This window comes from Drosophila sulfurigaster, chromosome 3 (assembly GCF_023558435.1).
Source record: "Drosophila sulfurigaster albostrigata strain 15112-1811.04 chromosome 3, ASM2355843v2, whole genome shotgun sequence".
Taxonomy (NCBI): Eukaryota; Metazoa; Arthropoda; class Insecta; order Diptera; family Drosophilidae; genus Drosophila; species Drosophila sulfurigaster.
The window spans coordinates 50,716,764-50,739,844 of NC_084883.1; the positions used below are offsets into that span (position 1 = coordinate 50,716,764).

At 42.5% G+C, this 23,081-nt stretch overlaps 8 protein-coding genes across 8 annotated transcripts; 5 read left to right on the forward strand and 3 right to left on the reverse strand.

Moving 5' to 3' along the window:
* Window positions 1-826: 826 nt before the first annotated feature.
* LOC133840118 (basic proline-rich protein) lies at window positions 827-3,699 on the reverse strand. The gene is made up of 3 exons (XM_062271779.1): window positions 3,673-3,699; window positions 2,749-3,559; window positions 827-2,655 (listed from the first exon to the last, which is right to left on the reverse strand). The coding sequence occupies exons 1-3, from the start codon at window positions 3,697-3,699 to the stop codon at window positions 902-904; spliced, it is 2,592 nt and encodes an 863-aa protein (XP_062127763.1). The 3' UTR covers window positions 827-901.
* Window positions 3,700-4,014: 315 nt separating this feature from the next.
* LOC133843376 (uncharacterized) lies at window positions 4,015-4,922 on the reverse strand. Its single transcript, XM_062276891.1, has 2 exons — window positions 4,813-4,922; window positions 4,015-4,750 (listed from the first exon to the last, which is right to left on the reverse strand). The coding sequence occupies exons 1-2, from the start codon at window positions 4,813-4,815 to the stop codon at window positions 4,085-4,087; spliced, it is 669 nt and encodes a 222-aa protein (XP_062132875.1). The 5' UTR covers window positions 4,816-4,922; the 3' UTR covers window positions 4,015-4,084.
* Window positions 4,923-5,589: 667 nt separating this feature from the next.
* On the reverse strand, window positions 5,590-6,793 carry LOC133843375 (serum response factor-binding protein 1). Its single transcript, XM_062276889.1, has 2 exons — window positions 6,697-6,793; window positions 5,590-6,631 (listed from the first exon to the last, which is right to left on the reverse strand). The coding sequence occupies exons 1-2, from the start codon at window positions 6,697-6,699 to the stop codon at window positions 5,762-5,764; spliced, it is 873 nt and encodes a 290-aa protein (XP_062132873.1). The 5' UTR covers window positions 6,700-6,793; the 3' UTR covers window positions 5,590-5,761.
* A 3,383-nt stretch (window positions 6,794-10,176) lies between these two features.
* LOC133844531 (uncharacterized) lies at window positions 10,177-11,982 on the forward strand. Its single transcript, XM_062278581.1, has 2 exons — window positions 10,177-10,283; window positions 10,471-11,982. Exons 1-2 carry the CDS (start codon window positions 10,281-10,283, stop codon window positions 11,854-11,856), a joined length of 1,389 nt encoding a protein of 462 aa, XP_062134565.1. The 5' UTR covers window positions 10,177-10,280; the 3' UTR covers window positions 11,857-11,982.
* Window positions 11,983-12,695: 713 nt separating this feature from the next.
* LOC133842384 (uncharacterized) lies at window positions 12,696-13,987 on the forward strand. Its single transcript, XM_062275452.1, has 2 exons — window positions 12,696-13,507; window positions 13,580-13,987. The coding sequence occupies exons 1-2, from the start codon at window positions 13,505-13,507 to the stop codon at window positions 13,910-13,912; spliced, it is 336 nt and encodes a 111-aa protein (XP_062131436.1). The 5' UTR covers window positions 12,696-13,504; the 3' UTR covers window positions 13,913-13,987.
* A 1,648-nt stretch (window positions 13,988-15,635) lies between these two features.
* On the forward strand, window positions 15,636-16,430 carry LOC133845674 (salivary glue protein Sgs-3). Its single transcript, XM_062280214.1, has 2 exons — window positions 15,636-15,659; window positions 15,760-16,430. The coding sequence occupies exons 1-2, from the start codon at window positions 15,657-15,659 to the stop codon at window positions 16,312-16,314; spliced, it is 558 nt and encodes a 185-aa protein (XP_062136198.1). The 5' UTR covers window positions 15,636-15,656; the 3' UTR covers window positions 16,315-16,430.
* Window positions 16,431-16,770: 340 nt separating this feature from the next.
* Window positions 16,771-18,129, forward strand: LOC133845673 (uncharacterized). Its single transcript, XM_062280213.1, has 2 exons — window positions 16,771-16,972; window positions 17,031-18,129. Exons 1-2 carry the CDS (start codon window positions 16,868-16,870, stop codon window positions 18,024-18,026), a joined length of 1,101 nt encoding a protein of 366 aa, XP_062136197.1. The 5' UTR covers window positions 16,771-16,867; the 3' UTR covers window positions 18,027-18,129.
* Window positions 18,130-19,429: 1,300 nt separating this feature from the next.
* Window positions 19,430-20,278, forward strand: LOC133842770 (uncharacterized). The gene is made up of 2 exons (XM_062276012.1): window positions 19,430-19,538; window positions 19,603-20,278. The coding sequence occupies exons 1-2, from the start codon at window positions 19,536-19,538 to the stop codon at window positions 20,119-20,121; spliced, it is 522 nt and encodes a 173-aa protein (XP_062131996.1). The 5' UTR covers window positions 19,430-19,535; the 3' UTR covers window positions 20,122-20,278.
* Window positions 20,279-23,081: the final 2,803 nt, after the last annotated feature.

The following is a 23,081-nucleotide window of genomic DNA, read 5'->3' on the forward strand; positions in this document are numbered from 1 at the left end:
TTGTCTTTGTGTGCGGGTCCCACCTTAGTTTACTCAAAATTCATTATGAATTTTACATGTGTTGGTTTTTCACATACACACACACACAAACTCTGCAGCTGCAGCTCACATCCCACGTCAGCATTGTTTTATTTAAATTATTTGTAGTTTTTTTCTTTACACAGTCGATTGGTTCAATTTTTGCTTATTTTTGTTTATTTGCTTATTTTTATATTTGTATTTTTTGTTTTCTTTGGCTTATTGAATTTGCATGAGAATCGTATCTAAATGAACGCATTAATTTATGCTGGCAATTGATTTTGTTGCGTCCAAATGTGTTCATCTTCCTTTCTATTATGTCCAAAAAACTTGCATGACCTGTGTATCTGTTTCCATTGTGCTGCAAAATGTGTGCTGCTCTGAACTAGTTTGTTGGACTTACTCAAAAAACACATCAAATTCACATAGTTGATTTGTTTTTGCCGGCTTCAAGAGAGAGATTTGTGATGAAGAGAAATTTATTTGTATAGTCGATGAAGTGAACTTTACTTTACTGCGATTTGGTTGAAATACTTTGTCTTTTTTTTTAATATATTTTAAGACTTTATATTATTTGTTCCATGTTGTTATTCTAAAACGCTTCGTATACGTAATTTCGAAAAATAAACACTCTAAAGATCCAATGTTGTGCTTAGCTGTGTAAAGCTTATTTTTTTTAAAGCTTCTCACAGCATGCTTAATAACCACAACAATAAAGCTCAGCTTTAAAGTAAAGCTTTGCTTTGCCAAACCGGAAATGTATCAACTCTTCATTAACTTCAACCGCCCAAAATTATGCAACGAAAAATTTACTTTTCTGTCTGCTCTTTTAGCATTTGCTCTTACTTATTAATTAACATAAAAATGAATGTTCAACATTGATTTATGTAGTGCGTCTTGGATTCTTGTAGTGATAACCATCGTCACGATATTCTGTGGCATGATTGGAGGCAGCTGTTTCGTGATCTGTCTTGTTGGGAGCTGCTTTGCTGTCTGGAGCTGCATATGACAACTCGGGAGTGCTGGCTGCTAAGCCAACGTCAGGTGTTGTATCATAGTCATCCACATAATCGCCATCGGTTAGTAAAACACGACTATTGCCATTCAATCGAAGTCTACGTTGATAAGCAATTGGATAACTATAGAAGTTGCCATCGATAATGTTTGTATCCTGTTGATTGCCCACAGCGTTGGTCGGTCCTTGTATATCGGGCTGACCGAACACATTGCCATTAACCACATTGAGGCCTTGGTAGTTGGATCGCACGCGTTGACGTCCAACGCGTCGACGCCTAGTCAAACGTTGGCCATTTGCAACAAGCAGATTGGTATTGCCTGTCAGTTGAGCTGTGGTTGCCAATTGAGCACCATTTGGATTGCCTGTGTTTAGCACAAAAGCTGCTGTAGGTAATTGACCACCAAAGGCGTTATTTGGATCAGCATTAGCGGGTGCTTGAGCTCCTGTTGGCAATTGGCCGCCAAAGACAGGATTTGGATTGCCATTTGTTGGAGCTTGAGCTCCGGTTGGTAACTGTCCTCCAAAAACTGGATTAGGATTGCCATTTGTTGGTGCTTGAGCACCGGTTGGTAACTGTCCACCCAAGATTGGATTTGGGTTACCATTTGTTGGTGCTTGAGCTCCAGTTGGTAACTGCCCTCCAAAAACCGGACCATTCGTTGGTGCTTGAGCTCCAGTGGGTAACTGTCCTCCAAAAACAGGATTTGGGTTTCCATTCGTGGGAGCTTGCGCTCCTGCAGGCAACTGACCACCTAAAACGTTATTAGGATCAGCATTCGTAGGTGCTTGAGCTCCTGTCGGCAACTGACCACCAAACACTGGATTAAACCCATTCGGATTACCGCCAATGGGTTGTTGTCCAGTTCCCAATTGCACACCAAAAATGGGATTCAATTGATTTTGTAGAGGCGCTGTGGTTAGCTGGGCAATTGGCTGTTGCCCATTCCCAATTTGAGTACCAATAAGTGGTATCAACTGATTGGGATTGACGCCAACATTTGCCTGAGCAGGTAATTGGCCGCCAACAGCTGGATCAAATTGAATCAACACCGAGCTGGGACGTGGCGCAACGGCTGGCTGAGGAGCAGCAATCAATGGCACTTGTCCAAGTTGCAGCTGCGTGTTAACTGCAGGAATAAATAGATTTTGATTACTAAATCCTTGGGGGAGTCCAAGCTGAGCACCGCCATTGAGATTGCCATTGCCATTGCCAACAGTGAAACCCACGCCAAGTTGATTACCATTGCCCAATGGCCTACCACCTGGAAAAGCATTCGTTGGCAGTTGGCCGCCAGCTGGAAAACCGTTTCCGTTTCCACCATTTAACTGCGCATTAGTTGGCAACTGCCCTCCTGCTGGAAATGCATTGGCTGGCAATTGACCTCCAGCCGGAAAGCCAGCAGGCTGTGCATTGGCTGGCAATTGTCCTCCAGCTGGGAATGCATTGGTTGGTAACTGACTTCCTGATGGGAATGCATTTGCAGGTAACTGTCCACCATTTGGCTGTCCATTAGGTAGTGCATTAGCTGGCAATTGTCCTCCATTTGGCAGTCCGTTAGCTGGTAACTGGCCGCCTGGTGGGAATCCTGGTGGTGAACCATTTGCTGGCAACTGTCCACCTGGCGGAAATCCAGGCAATCCATTGGCTGGTAATTGACCACCAGCTGGCAATTGTCCACCAGGCGGTATAGCACTTGTTGGCAATTGACCACCAGGTGGATCGGCTCCTGTTGGCAATTGACCGCCAGGTGGCAAAGCTCCTGTGGGTAACTGACCCCCAGGAGGATCGACTACACGACAACCAGTGGGCGGATTGCCGGCAACTGGATTCTGGCAATTGGGTAAAGTATTCGCTGGCAACTGCGCACCAGTCGGCAATTGAGCTCCTGTGGGCAATTGACCACCAGGTGGCAGAGCTCCTGTAGGCAACTGACCGCCAGCAGGCAGTTGAGTTCCTGTAGGCAACTGACCACCGGTAGGTAATTGAGCTCCTGCGGGCAATCCAATCGGTAACTGACTTCCAGGAAGTAATGTGCCTACGGGCACTTGCACTCCAGCTGGAGCAATGCCAACAACTGGATCTGGGCGTATCTGGGAGTTTAGCTCAGAGTCCTGGGACTGCACATTGATCTGCGTATGGAACACGGAGTTTGGAGCACTCGCGTAGGTCACACGATTGGGACGCGCACGTCGCGTAATGATGCCGGATGCTGCTGGAAGGATAGTCGAGGTGCGGAGTTGTGAATTGACATCCTGGTAATGAATGTGTCGATTCTGCACCTCCGGTTTCTTGTCATAGTGATGATAATGATCCACACGCTTGGGTTCATGATCCACAACGCGTTCCCTGGTGTGCTTGTGCCTGTGATAATGTGGCTCCGGATCGCGCTCAACCGGCGGCAGATAATGATGATCCTCCTCAGATGCGTCGTAGTGGCGCTTGTGCTTATGATGTTTCGCCAGCGAAACGTCAGCCAGGCAGCCAATGGCCAGCAAGCACACCAACAAGGATCTAAACAAATGCTAGGAAAAAGGAAAGGAGATTAGAATCAACACAAGATGCTTGGCAGGTATTCCAAATGTGCGCTCACCATTGCGTTTGTGTCAACCTAAGCGTCTTTCCTTCAATTATATACCAAATCGCCGATGCACTGCAACTTCATCGAAAAAGGGGGCGAAACCTGTTAGCCAGCGAAGCGTGAGAAATTCATTGAGCACTTTATGTGACCCATTTGTTGTATTGAATGCTTCCAAATGAAATGCAAATTCAAGTGATTCTTCTAAGACAGCCGCAGATCAAAGGCGATTAAATTTATTAATCGTTGTGCGTTGCACACGCTGAATTGAATCAGAGGTTGTTAACCACAACCGCAAAACAACAACATACTCTCTGACAATAGGATATACACACCAGGCAAAATGTTAGTATTACTTTTAAGCAACATTCTCTCTTCACTTTCCCAATTGGCTGTCATTTAAATTAGACATTTGAAATCGGATTTAACTCTGTTTATTGCTTGGCTTTCTTAATTGAATTCAATTCAACGCTTAGGCACGGTTCTTGTGGACGCGACGACGCACAGTCCTGTACTTGTAGCCACCGGCACCAGCGCCACCGCCTGAGCTGACGGAGACGGGAGCGGAAGCGGCAGCCTCGAAACCACTGTCGAAGGACTCGGCAGCCTGGAAGCTGGGAGCAGGAGCGGCAAAGGACTGGACGTTAGCAGAGGCGGCAGCGTGGTACTGAGGAGCAGGAGCAGGAGCAGCGTGGTACTGAGGCTGAGGAGCTGGGGCATGGTACTGGGGAGCGGGGGCAGCACGAACTGGAGCTGCAGGTGGCACATAAGATCTGACTGGAGCGGGAGCAGACTCAGCGGCGGCGAAGGACTGCACGTTAGCAGAGGCGGCAGCGTGGTACTGAGGAGCAGGAGCTGGAGCAGCATGGTACTGAGGAACAGGAGCTGGAGCAGCATGGTACTGAGGAGCAGGAGCAGAGTGGACTGCGGGTGGCACGTATGAACGCTGTGGAGCAGGTGCGGACTCAGCGGCATGGAAGACTGGAGCTGGAGCCGAGGCGGCAACTGCTGCTGGGGGCACATAGCTTCTCACTGGAGCCGCAACCGAGGCGGCAGCTGAGGAGCCAGGATTGGCATAGTTGTAGCCAGATTCGGCGGCCACGCAGCCAACCAAAGCCAAAGCAAGGACGATGAATTTCTGCAAATCAAAAGTATCTTTAATAATCCGACAAGCGAAGTAAGCGCGCTTTAATTATTTACCATTTTCGATGTTCTGTTTGCGAATAGGACAAAGACTCGAATAATAATTTCTAGCCGACGGGCAGTACTTTTATACGATCGATTCGCAAACGGAAGTACTGGATATCATCAATCAAAGCAACTGTGAATTATGTTCAACTGCTTCTTCTACATCTTCTTTAATTTCGCATATTTGCCATAGCTACGGCAAACGGCAATTTAAACGGCAATAGCTATGGCAAACAATAACAACAAGATATGTATATGGCTTTATCAGCTAGGCAGGCAAGTCGCTTAATAAACTCTCTCATTTATTTTTGTCACTCGCAAAGGAATCGATGCTATCCCATGCATATTCATGAGGTCAATCACAATAATTTTGCATTAGTTTTTTTTGTTGGACAAGAATAGCGCAAACCTGATTTCACTAGTCAAACGAACAAACAAAAATTGGAATTAATTTAGAGAACAGGGTTTACGCTCGAACGATGAAGAAGTTTGTTATCATAATCAACCAGTAGCTGTAGCTGCTGTTTTGTTGTTATTAATACAACTATAGAACAGTCATGCTATCGGATAACAATTTAGTTTATCCAGCAAAACGATGCAAATCTGATAATCTGAAGCTTCCCCGCCTCATAATGATTAATTGCTCGTGGTTTATTTATTGGCGTCTGAAGAACGTTGAGAGTTCAAGCTCAACTCGCAGTCTTGACTCGCCCCAAAGGTTATTGTCTTCTTTACATTAATGATCTAGACGATTTATACGCGCATCTAGCCATATAATATTTATGATGATTTTGCTTATGTCGTTTTCTCTTTATTTGTCTGCCAACTTTGGCTGAATGCTAATAAACCCGAAATATTTCTGCATTTCCAGAACATCTGTGATTCCATCAACAAACAAAATTAGCATTTGAATATACATATGCGGTATACTCTGTGATTGTGGGATAAACCGTGAAACCAGTTAACGCCTGTCTGCAAAGCTGCTCCTCAAATCGATGCCAGCTGATGGTGGCAAGTAAGTGTTCCTTGGCTGCTCCACCACACCGTAATTGGCAATGGGAGCTTCAATTATTCGCTGTTGACGAACGATTTGCTGCACCACCGGACGCTCAACGATTGCTGGTGCTTCGATAACGCGCTGCTGACGGACGACTTTCTGCACCACCGGACGCTGAACGATTGCTGGAGCTTCGATGACTCGCTGCTGGTGCACCACTTGCTGCACCACCGGACGCTGAACGATTGCTGGAGCTTCGATAACGCGCTGCTGACGGACGACTTGCTGCACCACTGGACGCTGAATTGAAATTGGAGCTTCAATGACACGTCGCTGGCGAACCACTTGTTGAACCACTGGACGCTGAACAGCAACAGGAGGCAGATAAACGTTCTCGGGTCGCACCACTTGCTGAACAGCTGGAGTGCCGTAAACCTGCTGAGTGCGCACCACTTGCCTCAAAGGAGTGGTATCAACAATGGGAGCAGTGTAATCCACTTGCTTCACTGGATTGGAGACAACAATGGGAGACGAGTAAACTCTTTGCTGGCGCACCACCTGCTTCACTGGCGTGGAGATTACAGTTGGAGCGGAGTAGACTTGCTGTTGACGGAGCACATGCCTGATTGGTGTAGTGTCAACAATGGGCGCAGTATAATCGACTTCTTGAACTGCGGGACGTTGCACAGTGGTGATCACTTGTGGTGCTGGGCGGTAGCTGGTGACAACTGGTCGCTGCACAACAGCTGGCGGCAGGTAGACATTGCTAGGACGCGACAAGCCGGCATCCACAGTGGCCACTAAAACCAGAGCAAGGGTTGCAATAATAAAACGCTGTAACAATTAGAAATGCGATTAATCAAAAATATAATAATTTAATTTTTAGAGCCTAATCTTACCATGTTGCTTTCACCGGTAAAACAATTGAATTGTATGAAGATCGTGCAATGATTTGATATTTATATGGCAAAATCCCAAATCTGTCCACTTATCGCAGAGCGCATTTAAAAGATGCTGCAATTAATGGGAACAACAATCTTCCTTCATCTCGAATAGAAGCGGCTAAACAAGTCAATGAAAGCAAGCCATTAAAATTCTAACTGTAAATGTATATAGCCATTATAATACTCATTCACTTTTGTTTGTGCCTTGACTTTGCTCTTGCAAAAGGTATGTACTGTATATAATTCAATAAATTTGATTTCAGTCGTTATTCGGCGAAATTAATCGCGCCGAGACGTAGCAGACACCATGAAACCAGTTGTGTAGTTAACAGTCATAACAGTGGCTTAGCCGTGACACAAACCCCAACTGTTAATGCTATGTTAAATTATTTTTGGAATTTATGTGCTCTTTATGCTGATGTCGACACACACTGCGTATGCGTAATCCGCTGAATTTATTATTAATTAATAAGTTATACGATTTCAAATTTGTATTTCTATTTTTGCACATATTTTGCACATGAAATTACTCTAATATGCAGAAATATTGAAAATTCAGTTAGCTGGTGTTGTTTAGTTAATTAATTAAATGCAAAGCATTTGATCTGCACAAAGATTTTATCAGCGACATTCTTCGACAGGCTTTTCGATTGTCACAACACAATATTTAATGGACCACAATCGGGGAACAGGTCAACAAAAATCTTCCAAATCATTTGATATCAGGTAAATTTATGCTTATTTATAAAACTAATAGAACCGGTTGCACTGAATAGAAGTTTTATCTGAATTATTTTTGTTTTTTAATTTTCTATTCTATTCTGATTTCATTTCGATTCAATACGTTCCTTGTTGTTTTGGATTTTAACAAACATTCTGTCTACTCAACGCTATTTCCAGGCGCTGACAACACAAGCCAATACTTTATATATTTGCATCTCAATATATTGTGTCTAGATTCAGGCCTCACCAACCCTTTTTTATATTTTTTTTGGGTTTGAATTCTGACATAATACGGGTATTCCTAAATTAACTCGTACTTGTAAATTCCATTTGATTATAATTTGATGCTTATTTATGAACATAATTTAAATGAACTCGTTTAGCGTATTTTTTACTGACATTTAACGTACTTTGTATCAAATTAGGCCGCAACAACAATTTTTCTCACTTTTTTGTTTTAGCTACTGATGAAGTAATCAGAGCCGATCTAAATGCGGACTACAAGCAAGATTTGGATCCCATTTAAATGCCGGAAATATAGGTAAAATTAATACAGTTCAACTGAGTGCTGGGGACTGTAGACGGTAGACTGTAGACTGTAGACGGTAGAATGTAGTAGAACAGCTCATCTCGAATATTGCATTAAATTGGCCAAATGCTAAGAAAGCAAAAGTGAATGATCCGCTGACGATGCGTGGTACCAGTCAGGGTCAAGTCAAACTTAAATTCCAGTGACTAAACCAAAACTACATAGTGATTAACAGTTACGTACCAAGTTCAACGAAACCGCTGACAAATTACTAGCTAAAAACCAGTCAAGTATATTCCAAAGAAGATACCAAAAAACAAAATATGATTAATACCAACAATGAAGAGCTTTATGATAATCGCAATTATGCGAATAGGAGTTTGTTTTAGCCCTTAAAACAACTTCACACTGCCATGTGGGTAAAACCCGTCTAGAACGTGTTCTATTTTAAGCCCAATGCCGGCACACATTTGTTTTAAAGTTAACTTATTTGAAATTAAAGATACCCTATAAGCCAAATATAAATAAGTATTTAACATATATCAATGAAAAATTAATTTACGTTCAACATCTAAAATACTTTTATGATTTACTAATTTTTTCTAAAGTAATTTATGTATTTGGCATACCCGATTCATTGCTAACTGTAGGATATTTTATGATGGAAAAAAGTCCCGAAAATCAACGGATTGACTTGAGTAAACATTATGTAAATTTTGTATCGAAATTTGAATAAAAATATGACTGAATTATATTATATTATTATTTTAAAGTTCTTTAGTTCAACGTTCGTCTAGCATTGAGTGGAGCTGATTAGATTAACAGCGTCAGCATCTAAGTTTTGACTTTATGACAACTAATACGATCCGAAATTTAGCAAGGCCAATTCTAAGTCGCGTTAATTGCGTGCTAATCAAATGGCGAGCGCTAAACTCAAATTAACGATGCAAGTTTTATTGATAAATAACAATTTATAAGACGAGTACAGTATAAAGAACTTGCCATATAAGCAGCCCAAGTTGGCAATAATAAGACAATATATGAGTCTTAATTACCAATCCGAAGCCAGTCTTATAGGTCAAATGTGAGTGAAGTGGGAATGCCTTGGGACTGAGCATGGAAACGGGATACGTTATCTTATCCCAAAAAAGGCAGCTGTTTGCCACAAACGGAGGTCGACATTGGCCCTTAATTCGAAACAGGTTTTTGCACTTAATAAATGTCTCAGTGTTTATGGTCAAGGTTTCTGAGCCTGATTGTTGAGCTGCCAGCGTCGTATGTTGAGCTCTGGATCTGGTTGTGAGTAATTGAGGGCTCATAACTGGTGGCTAGCGGAACTGTTGCTGCGATCACATGCAAATTGTCTCGATTTTAGATACGTTCTCATAAATAAAACATAAACAAAAGCATACCATGCGAGATTCATTTATTTATATCCCGTAGTGTTTCATTAATAACCATAAAAATGGTATGCATTCAATTTATTCGCCAGCAGGAAAAAAATAAAGCACAAACAAAAATAAAGAGCATCTCTGTTCACGCTGTTGAGTGCGAAGTTACTCGATCAAAAGGCTATAAATCTAGCAGGAACATATAGGCCTAATAAATGGCATTTTTATTACGTTGAATTCTTAATACAGACTCTTTTGTTTTAGCATATTTATTGGCTAGTTTTAGTTATGATTTTGCATATAGAACTATTAAGTAATCATACACTTAATTGAAGAGTATGTTCGCTATTGGGTAACGTGTGAAACTTGTTAAGTAATTTTTTAATGAACATGTCTAATTGTTATAAATCACTTGCAAATTACAAATTTAATCACTGCACTTCTGATTTTAATGTTCAGTACTTAAGAGTGTGTATAACTTTCGTTATATTTGGGTTGCTTAAGTGATTTTGGTTTATTTTTTCTAAATTGTGTCTGTGTATTTCATCGTGTTTAAATGTATAACGCTTTGGCACTGGCGAGCCATCCGAATAATTTTATGACTGTCGTTCTGTCGCAGCCGGTTAACCAACCCAATCAGGTTCGGTTAACTTTTTTTTTTTAATTTTGAATTCGGCAGCGTTAATCGATGACGATAGCAGTGATGTTGTTGTCGAGAAGATTCTGCTTTTGCCGAAGAGTTTTTTCCTTTTCGGCTTTATTCATTTTTGTCAATTTTTTGGATAGTCGAAGCTATCCTGAACCGACCCGACGACGACGTATAAATAATGTGGTAGTCATGATCGCTAGCACAGTGATATTTCAACATTCGTCGTGTGAATTTGAAACTGAGCAAAATGGTAAGACAACGGAACCGCACAGAACAGAACAACATAGCCAGAGGATAAAACTAACATGTGAAAAGATAAAATCATCTAACCGTGAAGCACTAAAAGAACTCATAAATTTGTGGTTTAATTGTGATGAATTGTTTGTTGAATGAGTGCTAACACAAAACTTAAATGATTTCCATCGTTTGGCTTGCAGAAATTCCTGATTGCTTTCGCCCTGGTGGCTGTTGTCAGCGCCGATGTGTCGCATCTGTTCTCGAACAGCGACAACCTGCAGGAAGATGGATACCATTACCAACAGCCTGCCAAGCAGTTCGTCATTGATGTGCCTCAGGTGTACGAGCAGCCCGCTCCTGTTGTCTACGAGCAGCCTGCTCCTGTTGTCTACCAGAAGCCCGCTCCTGTCGTCTACGAGAAGCCCGCTCCCGTTGTCTACGAGAAGCCCGCTCCTGTCGTCTACGAGAAGCCCGCTCCCGTTGTCTACGAGAAGCCCGCTCCAGTTGTCTACCAGAAGCCCGCTCCCGTTGTCTACGAGAAGCCCGCTCCAGTTGTCTACCAGAAGCCCGCTCCTGTTGTCTACGAGAAGCCCGCTCCTGTCGTCTACTCGAAGCCAACTCCCGCTGGCATCCTGAAGGAAGACGGATACCACTATGGCCAGCCTGAGATTAAGTTCGAACCCGTCCAGGAATATCTGCCTCCTGTTGCTCCCGTTGTTACCCCCGTCTACAAGCCACAGCCCGTTGCTCCCAAGCCAGTTGCTCCCGTCTACAAGCCACAACCCGTTGCTCCTAAGCCAGTTGCTCCCGTCTACAAGCCCCAGCCCGTGGCTCCCGTCTACAAGCCCCAGCCTGTGGCCCCTAAGGTTGTTGTGCCCGCTAAGCCCGTCAACGAGTACCTGCCCCCAGTTGCTGCCCCCAAGCCAGTGGCTCCCGTCTACAAGCCCCAGCCTGTGGCACCCAAGCCAGTTGCCCCCGTCTACAAGCCCCAGCCCGTTGCACCCAAGCCAGTTGCTCCCGTTTACAAGCCAGAGCCTGTTGTTCCCAAGCCGGTGATCCCAGTGGCCCCCAAGGTTGTTGTCCCCGCTAAGCCCGTCAACGAGTACCTGCCCCCAGTTTCGGCCCCTAAGCCAGTGGCTCCCGTCTACAAGCCCCAGCCTGTTGCACCCAAGCCAGTTGCCCCCGTCTACAAGCCCCAGCCCGTTGCACCCAAGCCAGTGGCTCCCGTCTACAAGCCCCAGCCTGTGGCTCCTAAGGTTGTTGTGCCCGCTAAGCCCGTCAACGAGTACCTGCCCCCAGTTTCGGCCCCTAAGCCAGTGGCTCCCGTCTACAAGCCCCAGCCTGTTGCACCTAAGCCAGTTGCTCCCGTCTACAAGCCCCAGCCTGTGGCTCCTGTCTACAAGCCCCAGCCTGTTGCTCCCGTCTACAAGCCCCAGCCTGTTGCTCCCGTCTACAAGCCAGAGCCAGTTGTTCCAGTCTACCAACCAGAGCCCGTGGCTCCTGTCTACCGTCAGCCCGAGCCTGTTGTGACTGCTCACCAAGGCTACAGCTACCCCAACGACCCCGAGCCATCCTTCGAATATTAAGGAACTCTTGTTGTAATTAGGAAAACAAATCATCCTGTAGTATTAGACGAATTTTCACGAATGGCGATAAAGACATCGCTTGAAATAAACTGACAAACGAAAATAAAAAAAATAATTTAATGAAAATCAATTGTTTATTTGGGAATTTACATACGGGGAAGTCTTACTAAATATATTTAAAATTTTAGACAAATCTTCATAAAGGTTGAGCTATGCATATGATAATCATATATTATTTTTGGCACTATAATTTTCGTTTTAGTTTCAGTAATTTAGTATTCAAATGTAACCTGTGCTGAAATAATATATTCAGAATGACTTTTAATGAGATATATGCTATTTTAGAAGAGTTTGAAACCAACTAAGTGATTTCATTTTCATAATTTTAATGCTGTATATTTTCCAATTTGATTATTTGTTTGTTTGTTGAATTATTAGCGCCATCTATTGACATCGATTAACTTTACCTTGCGCCCAATTACTTACTATGGTTTTTATTTACACTAAACATGCCCGAAAGTATGCAACAAATTATCAGAGAGTGATTTATCACCATCTTAAATAAATAAACTAAGGCAAAAGACAGGTAGTGCGAGGTTAATTAATTGTTTAAGCAACGGGTCAAAAGAAATCGCCAATAACGGCGAGAAAAAGAAAAATAAATGCCAAAATGCAAACACTCCAAAGTAACTGATATCCACCTGTCCAGCTGTCAAATTCAGCGGAACGTGGGAGCCGTTAGGATACTTATGGCTAAGCCTGCTTGATGCATGGGTCACAGGTCGTATACGTGACCGCTTCAGGGCTGTATACTGTCATTTCGCTAGCGACAATCAAACTGTCAAAGCTGACAGAGACAAATAGATCGAGTTTAAATCGACTAACCATAAAAATACTCGTACTAATGAAACGGAAATGTGCTCAAATCCGTTGACAACATGCGCTTTATATGATTCGATGCGGCAACAGTTTAATTTCAATTTTTTGGTTTTAGTTTAACTACATGAATCGATGATTTAACTAAATACAAGTAGTTACAACAATTCGAGAAGCTCACGTGATGGATGCCAAAGATTGCCAGCAGACAACAAGCAGCAGACAACCGACAGTAGAGCAGACAGTTGAGTGGCAGCGCATCTTGCATAGAATCATTAATTCAAGATGAAGACAAAGCCACAAAGACTGGCTGTAAAAAACGCACTGACACTTGACCCCAACAGAGTAACAAGAAAACAAAACAAGTCTTGGCCTTGACAATGAGGCGATGGATTTGGAATTGAAATTGGAATTGGAATTGGAGTGAAGCGAAACGGCACCAATCATCGCTTTCAGCTTTTGTAGCGTTTATTTATCTAGGGCCGCTCTAACTATCGAATAGCTTGTTGCTTGACAAGCAGGCAATAGCAACGGCAACAGCAACGGCAGCAACATCAACAACGGCAGCAGCATCGCAATTAATAAACTGAAGCAAAAATAAAGAAGAAAAAAAAAACGAAACATAAATACAAACAAACAAACACGATCAACATAGATATAGAAGTATAAATAGTTTGAGTCGCAACGCGATTGCCTGCATTCGCGCGAGCTACGTTGCTGGAAGCTATAAAAAATATTTCGACATTCTTTAAGGTACTCAGCATCCATAAATATGGTAAGTCAATTCTTTTTTTTTGTTAAAGCCGTTCTATAAACACAATTACAAACCACAATTCTACAATTTCAGCGTCTCTTCATCTGGGCAGCGTCTCTCTTTGCAGCACTTTGCTGGCAATGCGCCTCGGCGGACGTCTCGCAGCTGGTGCGATCGGGCAATGGATTTGTTTACGATGTACCCAAGGTCAGTCAATTGGAACTGGAGCTGAACAACGAATTTCCCACCGGTGATGAATTCCCTCAGGATGCCATTCCAGTTGCCCCATCAGATGCGGAACTGGGCGTAGCTGAGCCGGAGACGGAGGAATCGGAGCAGGCGGCGAGTGTGGACAGCGGTGTTTATGTCTCATCCAAGGGCCATGGTTACGCCTACGAAGTGCCAAGTCGTCAGTTTAAGAGCTAGATCTTAAGTTTACTCTTCCGCCTTATTTGTTTTGTACCAAAGCTTCTTATCAATATTAAAACTCCAATAAACCCACAAAAAATATCAATAAAGTGATCTTCGTTCAGGGCACCTTTCACCCCGTCGTCTGCATATAAAGCCTCTGGCCAAGGGCTTGAGTTTTGCCTTGGATGGCGCTTAGAATGAAATAACAATAACAACACACATCTTTTGTGAGTGTTGAACTCAATCCTCACAAAATACGCCAAGTTATTCTTTTATGTCTTTAGCCAAAATTGTTTTAAGACCAAATCGTAAACCGGTTGCCGCAAAAGAAGAAGTCAATCGAATTTTTGCACATTTTTGTCAAAAGTTTTATTCGAGATTCGCCTCATCTGAGGCCTATTAATTTGTGTGTGTGGCACCCACACTAAACTATCAATATTTCATTATTGAATGGTAAACAAACATAAAGTGACAATTAATTTATTTAGTGGTGTCTATGTAAATTACGCAAATTGTGGCAAAATGCGATCATAGAGCTGAGACAATTGAGCACAATCCACAGACACACAGCAATCGAATTCGAATTCAAAGTTTTGGTAATCGATCAAGCCAGCCGCTGGCGGTTCAACAACCCGCATTAATTAGCAAAATCGAAGATGTCTTGCGAACTCAGCCAACAAAAAAGTGATAGTTGAACCGACAAGACAACTCAAGATTAAAGACCCAAGATCCAAGACGAGTTGCCAGTTTGTTTATACTGAATCAATAGTTATATATCATCTATGCAGAGAACGATCGATCGTTAAATGCGACTCGTGACTTCTAATCAAAACTAATGATCTGCTTAAACGTTGCTGCCAAATTACCTAGCAATTTGTCTCAGTTTACTCAACTTTTCGGACCAGTTCTCGCCCTATAACTCACACCAGACTGTCATTTGATATATGGTGTTGGATAGCACAGTTTTTTTTTTTTATGTTGAAGTGAAGAGTACAACTATAATCGGAATGCTTCCGCAAGCTAAAGAACAGCTCAAGCTTAAGCTGAAACTGAAACTGAAGCTGATGCTGTCCGAGAGACAACTTCATTGAGAGGCCATGAAAATGACGCTGACCACTCCAACAAACTTCTTGAGAGTTTCTTTGAGTTTGAGTTGAGCGTAATTATTATAAATGAAGTCTAAATGATTTATGACACACTCGCAGACGAAGTGCGCTTACATCGCTGCTAGCGGCGGAACTAAAACCGAAACCGAAACTGAAACCAAAATAGAAACCGAAACTGAAACTGAAACAGAAACTTGTGCTGATCACAAGCTCGGAAGCAGTGACACAACAACAATAACAACAATAGCAAGAAGAATAACAGTTGCTTTGGGCCGCCTTATGACGACGTGATGAAAATGCTCGTGAGCATTTAAGTTGTCCAAATGTCCAAAATAAAATAGACAAAAAACTTCATCGCCCCTAAGAGAATACAAATCGTCAATAATGCATAATGATCATAGATACTGATACAGCGACAGCTAGAGATACAAATGTAGGCACAGATACAGATACAGACACAGATGCAGATACAAAGAATACATATGCTTGAGTATAATAATAATAATCGAGAAACGGCATATCGATTTAAATAATAATAATTGGCCTTTTGCTAGCCATGGACAGTGTCGAACTGTTTAGAATTGTGAGCTATAAATAAACAGGTGCCACGGCTATTGGTCAATCATTTACTGCTTAAGAGCTCAAGGTGTAACATGGTGCGTGCTGTGATCTGTGATCTCCGATCTCCGATCTTTGATCCCTGTGTCACCTTTGGATTTTTGTGTGTTAACTCTTTTTATTCTTCGTCTCTTACAGAACGCATTCCTTAGCCTCGTTTTGACCACTTGCATGCTGGCATTGGCTGCCGCCGATGTCTCGCATTTGCCGCTGGAGCTGCTCGAGGAGCACTCGGGTCAAGAGCACGGCTATGGCTATGACTACCCCAAGCCGGTGGTTCCCTTTGTGATTACCAGCACCACAACAACAACAACGACGCCTGCACCCACACCTGCACCCACTTATCTGCCACCTCCACCACCAACACCTGTGCCCACCTACTTGCCACCACCACCACGCACCACTACAACCACCACCACGACAACACCTGCACCCACACCTGCTCCTACTTACCTGCCTCCTCCACCACCAACAACCACCACGACAACAACAACAACTCCAGCTCCAACACCCGCTCCCACTTATTTGCCTCCTCCACCACCCACCACAACCACCACCAGGAGAACCACAACCACCACGACAACACCTGCACCCACACCTGCTCCCACCTATCTGCCACCCATTGTTGTCGAAGAGGAACTGCCCGTGCATGGCTACAGCTATGAGGCACCCGCCGAACCCTTTATATTCTAAAGTGCACCCAAAAACCACTGTTGACCCATTCCGGAATGTTGTTTGTACCGTTTTTGCCTAGTCGTAAGTTTTATATAAGCTCGAGATATGTTAAATAAATCACATTTGTTAGCCAATTGATAGCGATAATGTCCAAGTCAATCACCGCCAATTGTCCACCGAACGAACTCCCAAAACTGATTTCCAGCGTCTACATATTCATGAATCCAGTTTCGGATATTGCTATTGCTGTGGCTCAATTAAGAGTCAACATCGTTTTAATTGTTGTGATGTGGAGCGCTTGCTACCAAACAGAAAACACACACGCCGATAATTGGCTCCAGCTTCAAGTTCATGAAAACCAAGAAAAGTGTGAAGAAAACCACCAACAAAATCAAAGAAATGAAAACAACAACAAGCACTAACAAAGCATAAGCAAATTATGCGTTGGCCTTTTGTCTAACCGAAAACCCCGAAAAAAACCAAAACAAACCTTAATTATTTCCCAAAAACTTTGAACTGGAGTCGATGGAGTTTGATGCTTAGGGCAATCTGAGGTGCAATATTGCCTCGGATGTCAGCGTATAAAAGCCAAAACGTCAACGATCTTGGCATTACTTCCATCTGTCGGCAAACAGCAGCAGCATCTCATCTCTGCATCTCATTCCGCATCAAAATGGTAGCTACGAAAGTATTCATATATCAATAGCAGGGATAACATCCTAATTTTCTTCCAGAAACTCTTCTGTGTCCTGTTGGTCGTGGTGGCTGTGGCTGCCACAGCACGTGCCGATGTCTCTCATCTGTATGGAGGGGACTCGCATCATCATCCCCATGACTCGCACCACCATCATGAGGATCCGCATTCGCACCACCATCACGAGGATCCTCACTCCCATCATCATGATGCGCACTCTGGTCACCCTTCTCATTCCTCGCACTCTTCGCACTCGTCCCACTCGTCGGAACCTCATCGCGGCGCGGGACTGCATCTGGATCTGAACTTCGGCCTCTTCCGTCAGCATCAACCCGATGGCTACAGTTATTCAGCCCCAGCTCCACCTCCACCACCAAGGCCGGAATATCTGCCACCTCCGGTCAAGCCCAGCAGCACTTATTTGCCAGCAGCTAAGCCTGCTTCGAAGTATCTGCCACCCAAGGTAGCACCCACTTTGCCACCACCGCCACCACCTCCAGTGCGTCAGCCCAAGCCCGAGTACCTGCCTCCTCCACAGAAGCCACGCACCAAATACCTGCCTCCTGCTCAGCCGGAGACAAAGTATTTGCCGCCCGCTCAACCCGAGAAAACTTATCTGCCCGCTGCTGCGCCACCCAAGAAGTACTTGCCACCCAAGATTCCACCAAGTCTGCCCCCACCACCACCACCACCAGCACCCAAGGCCACCTACTTGCCACCATCTGAGCCCAAGGCCACCTACTTGCCTCCTGCCGAGCCCAAGCCCACCTATTTGCCCCCTGCAGAGCCTAAGCCCCATTACTTGCCTCCAACCGAGCCAAAGGCCAACTACCTGCCACCTCCACCTCCACCACCGCAGCCAGAGTCCAAGTATCTGCCACCCGCTCAATCGGAGGCTCGTCTGGCAGCACCCGAAATTGACTTCCATATTCCAATTCCCTCATACGCGCTGCCTTTGAGTGGTTCCTCGAATGTGCCACTGCCCGGAAGCTCGGGCTATCAATACAGCCAGCCACAGCGTCGCTTCAAGTTCTAAATCAATCTCAAGTATATTTAAATATTCAACATACACTCACACACCACATTCAAATTGCATCTATTTAAGTTTTGCGAATAAAAGCGTCATATCAAAATTCAAAAGAAATTTCAATTAATATGCCACATTTATTATTCCGGCTACTTCATAAACAGAAAGTTGAATTGTCTCAGACTCCAAAATAATAAGCAGAAATTCATTCACAATACTTTGAAGATCAATCCTAAGCGAGTGTGGCTAATTTGATATCAAGTTTCCATTGAATTTCACCAATCGCCGTCAGCAATCGGCGTCACCTTGAAACGAACTGCGCGAATGCATCTTACGACAGAAAGCTTTGTAAGTTTGGCAGACAAAGCCACAGACGGGGGCCATTAAAACCAATTAGTTGTTGTCTTAGCCCAGACAGAGCTATATGGCTCAAATATCTCTGGCTCTGGCTTTAACATAGATACTAGTTAAAGATTTAGCCCAATGGGCAACAAAACTAAACAAAACAAAAGCAGCCAATCAACCCCGCACTCAAAGCACGCGCTCATCAACACTTGCAACGTTAACGCACCTCTTAACTCATTTTCGTATGGTTATAATTATTGCATTGTTTGTGTGTATTGTAGGAATACAAATAGATGATGAATGATGTTTTGCCGGGTTGTAGCATATTGATTACAGATTGAATCGCTTACAAAAAAAACAATTAAATACAATCGTTAATTGACAATTGCAGCCGGCAGGCAGCAGTAGCAACAGCAACAACTTGAGAGATCGTTGCCTTTTGTTGACCTCTTTCAGTGCCGGAGATGAAATTAAATGAGGCGATATTGAGATGAGATGAGATAGATCGATCGTGCAGAGGCCAATCGATTTATTTATTGTGTTTGGCTTGTGCGGTTAATATCTCAACCCAAAAGTAGTGCAGCTTCAAATACTAGTTTTTAATCAATAAAAAGCCAAAATCTATTTTAAAGACTCATTTTAAAAGGGGAGGCGTTTATGGCCGTTAGCTAAACAGCAACAGCTATGTTCGTCTGACACTGATTGACTACAATATACCCGCACTCGATGTGTGCAGACGAGAGAACAATAGCACGCTCTTTCCTGTTTAGAGCTGTGAACGGAGCTCCGCTTCATGCGGAGAGCTAAAACAAAAAGCTACGCATAAGGCGATTGGAAATTAATAGAATTAATAGTAGAATTTAAAATGCGAATAACGGCTGCCTAGGGGTAAGCTGACAGCTATCTCAGTTGACGTCGCCGCTGCCGTCGTCGACGTCGTCGACGTCGTCGCAGTCGCTGCCGATGTCCGCGTCGGCGGTTGGTTTTACCACAAATCAGACAATCCGACAATCAAACTCAGAGTCCGCTCTATTGCGCGCTCGATTCTCGCTCGTTGTATAAATAAAGAAGCACTTGTTGGAAACTGTATCATTTGAGAGCAGACGTCGACGCATCGAGAACGTTTGGATACCGCTCATTCTCAGTTCCTGTTGCCATATCAATTCCTTCAAAATGGTTAGTCAGTGAATTTCCTATTTTCTAACGGTTTATTAATTCTATTTTAAATTATCTCTTGCAGAAAGTCCTTGTTCTTGCTCTGTGCAGCCTGGCCCTAGTGGCTGCCGATGTCTCGCATTTGTTTGGCAACGATCACGACCATCATCATCACCATCATCATGAGGAGCACCCTGGCTACAACTATGATCCTCCACAAATTCCCTTCGAGCTGCCAACGCCTGCTTCAGTCTACTTGCCCGCCAAGGTCGAACCTGTCTATCTGCCTCCCGCACCACCAAAGCCAGCTTATCTGCCTCCTGCACCTCCCAAGCCTGTTTATCTGCCTCCTGCCCAGCCCAAGCCAGTGTACGTTGCTCCCGTTGTGGAGGAAGTCGCTTCGCTGCCCATTGAGGAGCCCGAGATCAATTACTTGCCCCCAGCACCCATTGTGCCTGTGGTGCCCACCTACAAGATTCCCATTCCATCGTACGCTGAACCCTTGGAGCCCGTGAACTCGTATCTGCCACCTCAAGAGATTGTGGAGCCGCACAGCGATGATGGCTATCATTATGATGTGCCATCGAAACCGTTCTTCTACTAAGCTTTGAGTTAATTAGCCATTTGCCATTTGCCTATCGATATCACGTGTATATACTTATATGTACTTTGTATTATTTGTGTATTTGCTGAGTTATTTATTTTTAACCATGTTCGTACGCACTAAAAAATATATAAATGTGAGATAAACCTCACGCTTAATGCTACATCCTGCTAGTAATTTTTTTTTGTAGCTTTTCAACTTGAAGAGAATCCTCATTGAGACTTGAGAGTCAAGTGCCACGACAACATAATTAAGAGACTCGCTGAACGAGTCGTCAAACAAACGAATGGTTATAATACTCAAACACTCGAACAGTTTCATTCATGGACAAGTGATCGCCATGTGGGCATTTGCCCGAAATTGAATTGAACACCCACAATAGCCAAAGATCACACAGATCAGATCGCTCAGACCGATCGTGAGTGTTGTGACTGAGTTATGCGGTCTAACCATAATACTACGTATATCGTATTCTTTTGGCGAATTCCGTATTGATTTATTGTACCGATTGCTCATTTGTTAATTCGTATGAGTAATTGAATTTAAGCCGTTCCAAATTATTGGCTTAGCTCGTAAATGAGCGTCAAATTTATGGTAGACGACTGTTCATAATATTTATGGCACTCACTTGATCGCAATCACAGTTAACTGTCATTGTTGTTGTTGGCGGAGTACAAAAGGTGTGAAGATGAGACATCACCCACGCAACTACGTGAAAGTGAAACCAACAGGAAATAATAAATGGCTTCTATCTCTTTATTTGGAAATTCCTTCGGCACTCAGTTGCGTATGTTTAGTTTCGTTCTTTTATTTTTTTGGAGTGTGTACATATGCAAATGCGAGCATATGATCTAATGTGGAATTAGACAATAACCAGTTTGCCACCCGCTCAATGCGCAACGCTCGACGCTATCGACATAATACATACTCCTATCAGAATGCAAATTAATTTGATAATTTTGTTTATTTGTTTTAATGCCTTAAATGTTTTCATTTTATATTGTTTGCAGTGCTTATTGATAGCATTTGTATTAGTAACAGTATTTAAAAATACATAGTCATAAATTACTTTGGCATCAGCTTAGTTCCACTCCGCTCAACTCTTCGCTCTCTAGCTGCCGATTGCTGGCTTGATGACTTGCTGGTTGGCTTAGAGGATTAAGCAAGTTCTGTTGGCTCTGTTCGACTGGTTTGGCACTGACGTTTCCACTGAAACTATTTACCCGTTAATCGTATGCAGGAATGCGTTCATGACAAAAAAAGAGAAAGGCTGCTAAGATTTTATGACTTATCGATGGCTACCGGTGCGTATGCGCAATCTTAAGCCAGATAATACACGGGCTCGGCCATTCTAAATACATAACGCAATTCATTAAAGGTTTAATTTTATAGAAAAATCCATTGCATACTTTTGGGCTTTTTAGTCAACTTGATCAATAGATTTTATTTTAATTCAAATTTATATTTGTTGGTGTCCAGTAATAAGAATACGTTGTGTGAAAAAAATAAACTGCTGCAGTGCATACGACAAAAAAGCATTCAAATTTGTTGCAAGCAATTTTAAGAAATTTCATTCTCAATAAAAATACTATTTTTGAAAATTTTTGAATGAAATTGATATTCTCTCTCTTATCTCTTTCTTAAAAATATTGTCATTTATATTATATTAAATTTATTTTAATGCTTATGAGCAAGTAAGTAGTCATCTTAGTGCGTTAATACTGTACTGCCATCACACACACACTCATAAATATTTTATTAATAGAATATGTGTGTATGTGTATTGCTTACTTTTAGGCGATTTTTGATAGATCGAAATGTTATGCTTTACCTAATAATATTGTTAGTATAACAGTTTCACATTAAGCTTACATTACACTTTTCAATTTGAAAACTGAACCGTTTTTGTGTTTTTTAAATGAATTTTGCTTTTATAAGCTACTAATTATAGTAACAACAATGTTTTGAAGAAAATCAAAAATAAAGTTTATTTTCTGAAAACAAAAAAAATTTAATCGCAAATTAGGTAGTGTAAAAATTGGACATCTGCATGAGTGGAAAACTCACTTGTTCTACAAATGTCTTTTACGCCCATTGAATCTGCACTCAGAATAATAAAAAGGCTTCTTTGGTGTTATGCACCACTGTTAGTTCTAGTGAAATAAATATTAACTTTAATGTATATACGAAGTCTTTGTCTTTAATTAATCCTTTGTATATATACTATATTATATTGGTCTATTTTATTTTTAGATTAAGTTGCCGCAAAAGTATGAAAACAAGTAAACTGGTTGGTCAATACATTTAACAAATTAAAACAATTGAAAAATTAATGTATTCTAAGAAATTAATTATATTTTTTACGATGCAGAATATTTAGGAATATGTTAAATCAAATGTGGTAGCAAAATGATCCAATCTAATATTATCAAATTAGCTAAAATGAAGTAAAATCATTAAATCCATACGTTGGCTATACTGAATTGGTTACAAGCCTACGCTTGACATTCTCATGTAAAAACAATCATAAATCATTGAGCCAATCGAAGGTCAATTAGCCGCTAGCCTAATTGTCTGAAGGAGTCATCACACGGAAGTCTTACAGCAATCTTGACGCCCATTCAATGTCCATTAACACCAGCAGCGCCAGCGCCAAAGACAGCGCCAGGCAGAGTCGATAAATCGAGTTAATCGCTTCAATCGTTATTTAGTGGTACAGTTTGTCATGCGGTCATTTGATAGCCCCTGAGCTCAATAAACCAAATGCCAATCAATTCATCAATCTTTAAAGCTTTTGTCTAGTTTTGTGGCCCAAAATCCGTGTGAAAGGCTCTTTAACTGATTTGTTTGCACTTTTTGGAGACGATCTTAAATGACAAGACGCAAGAACAAGAACCAACAAAACATTCTAAGTCGTTGTAAACCGGTTAAAACTTTTGAAAGTGTTTTAGTAGATTTAT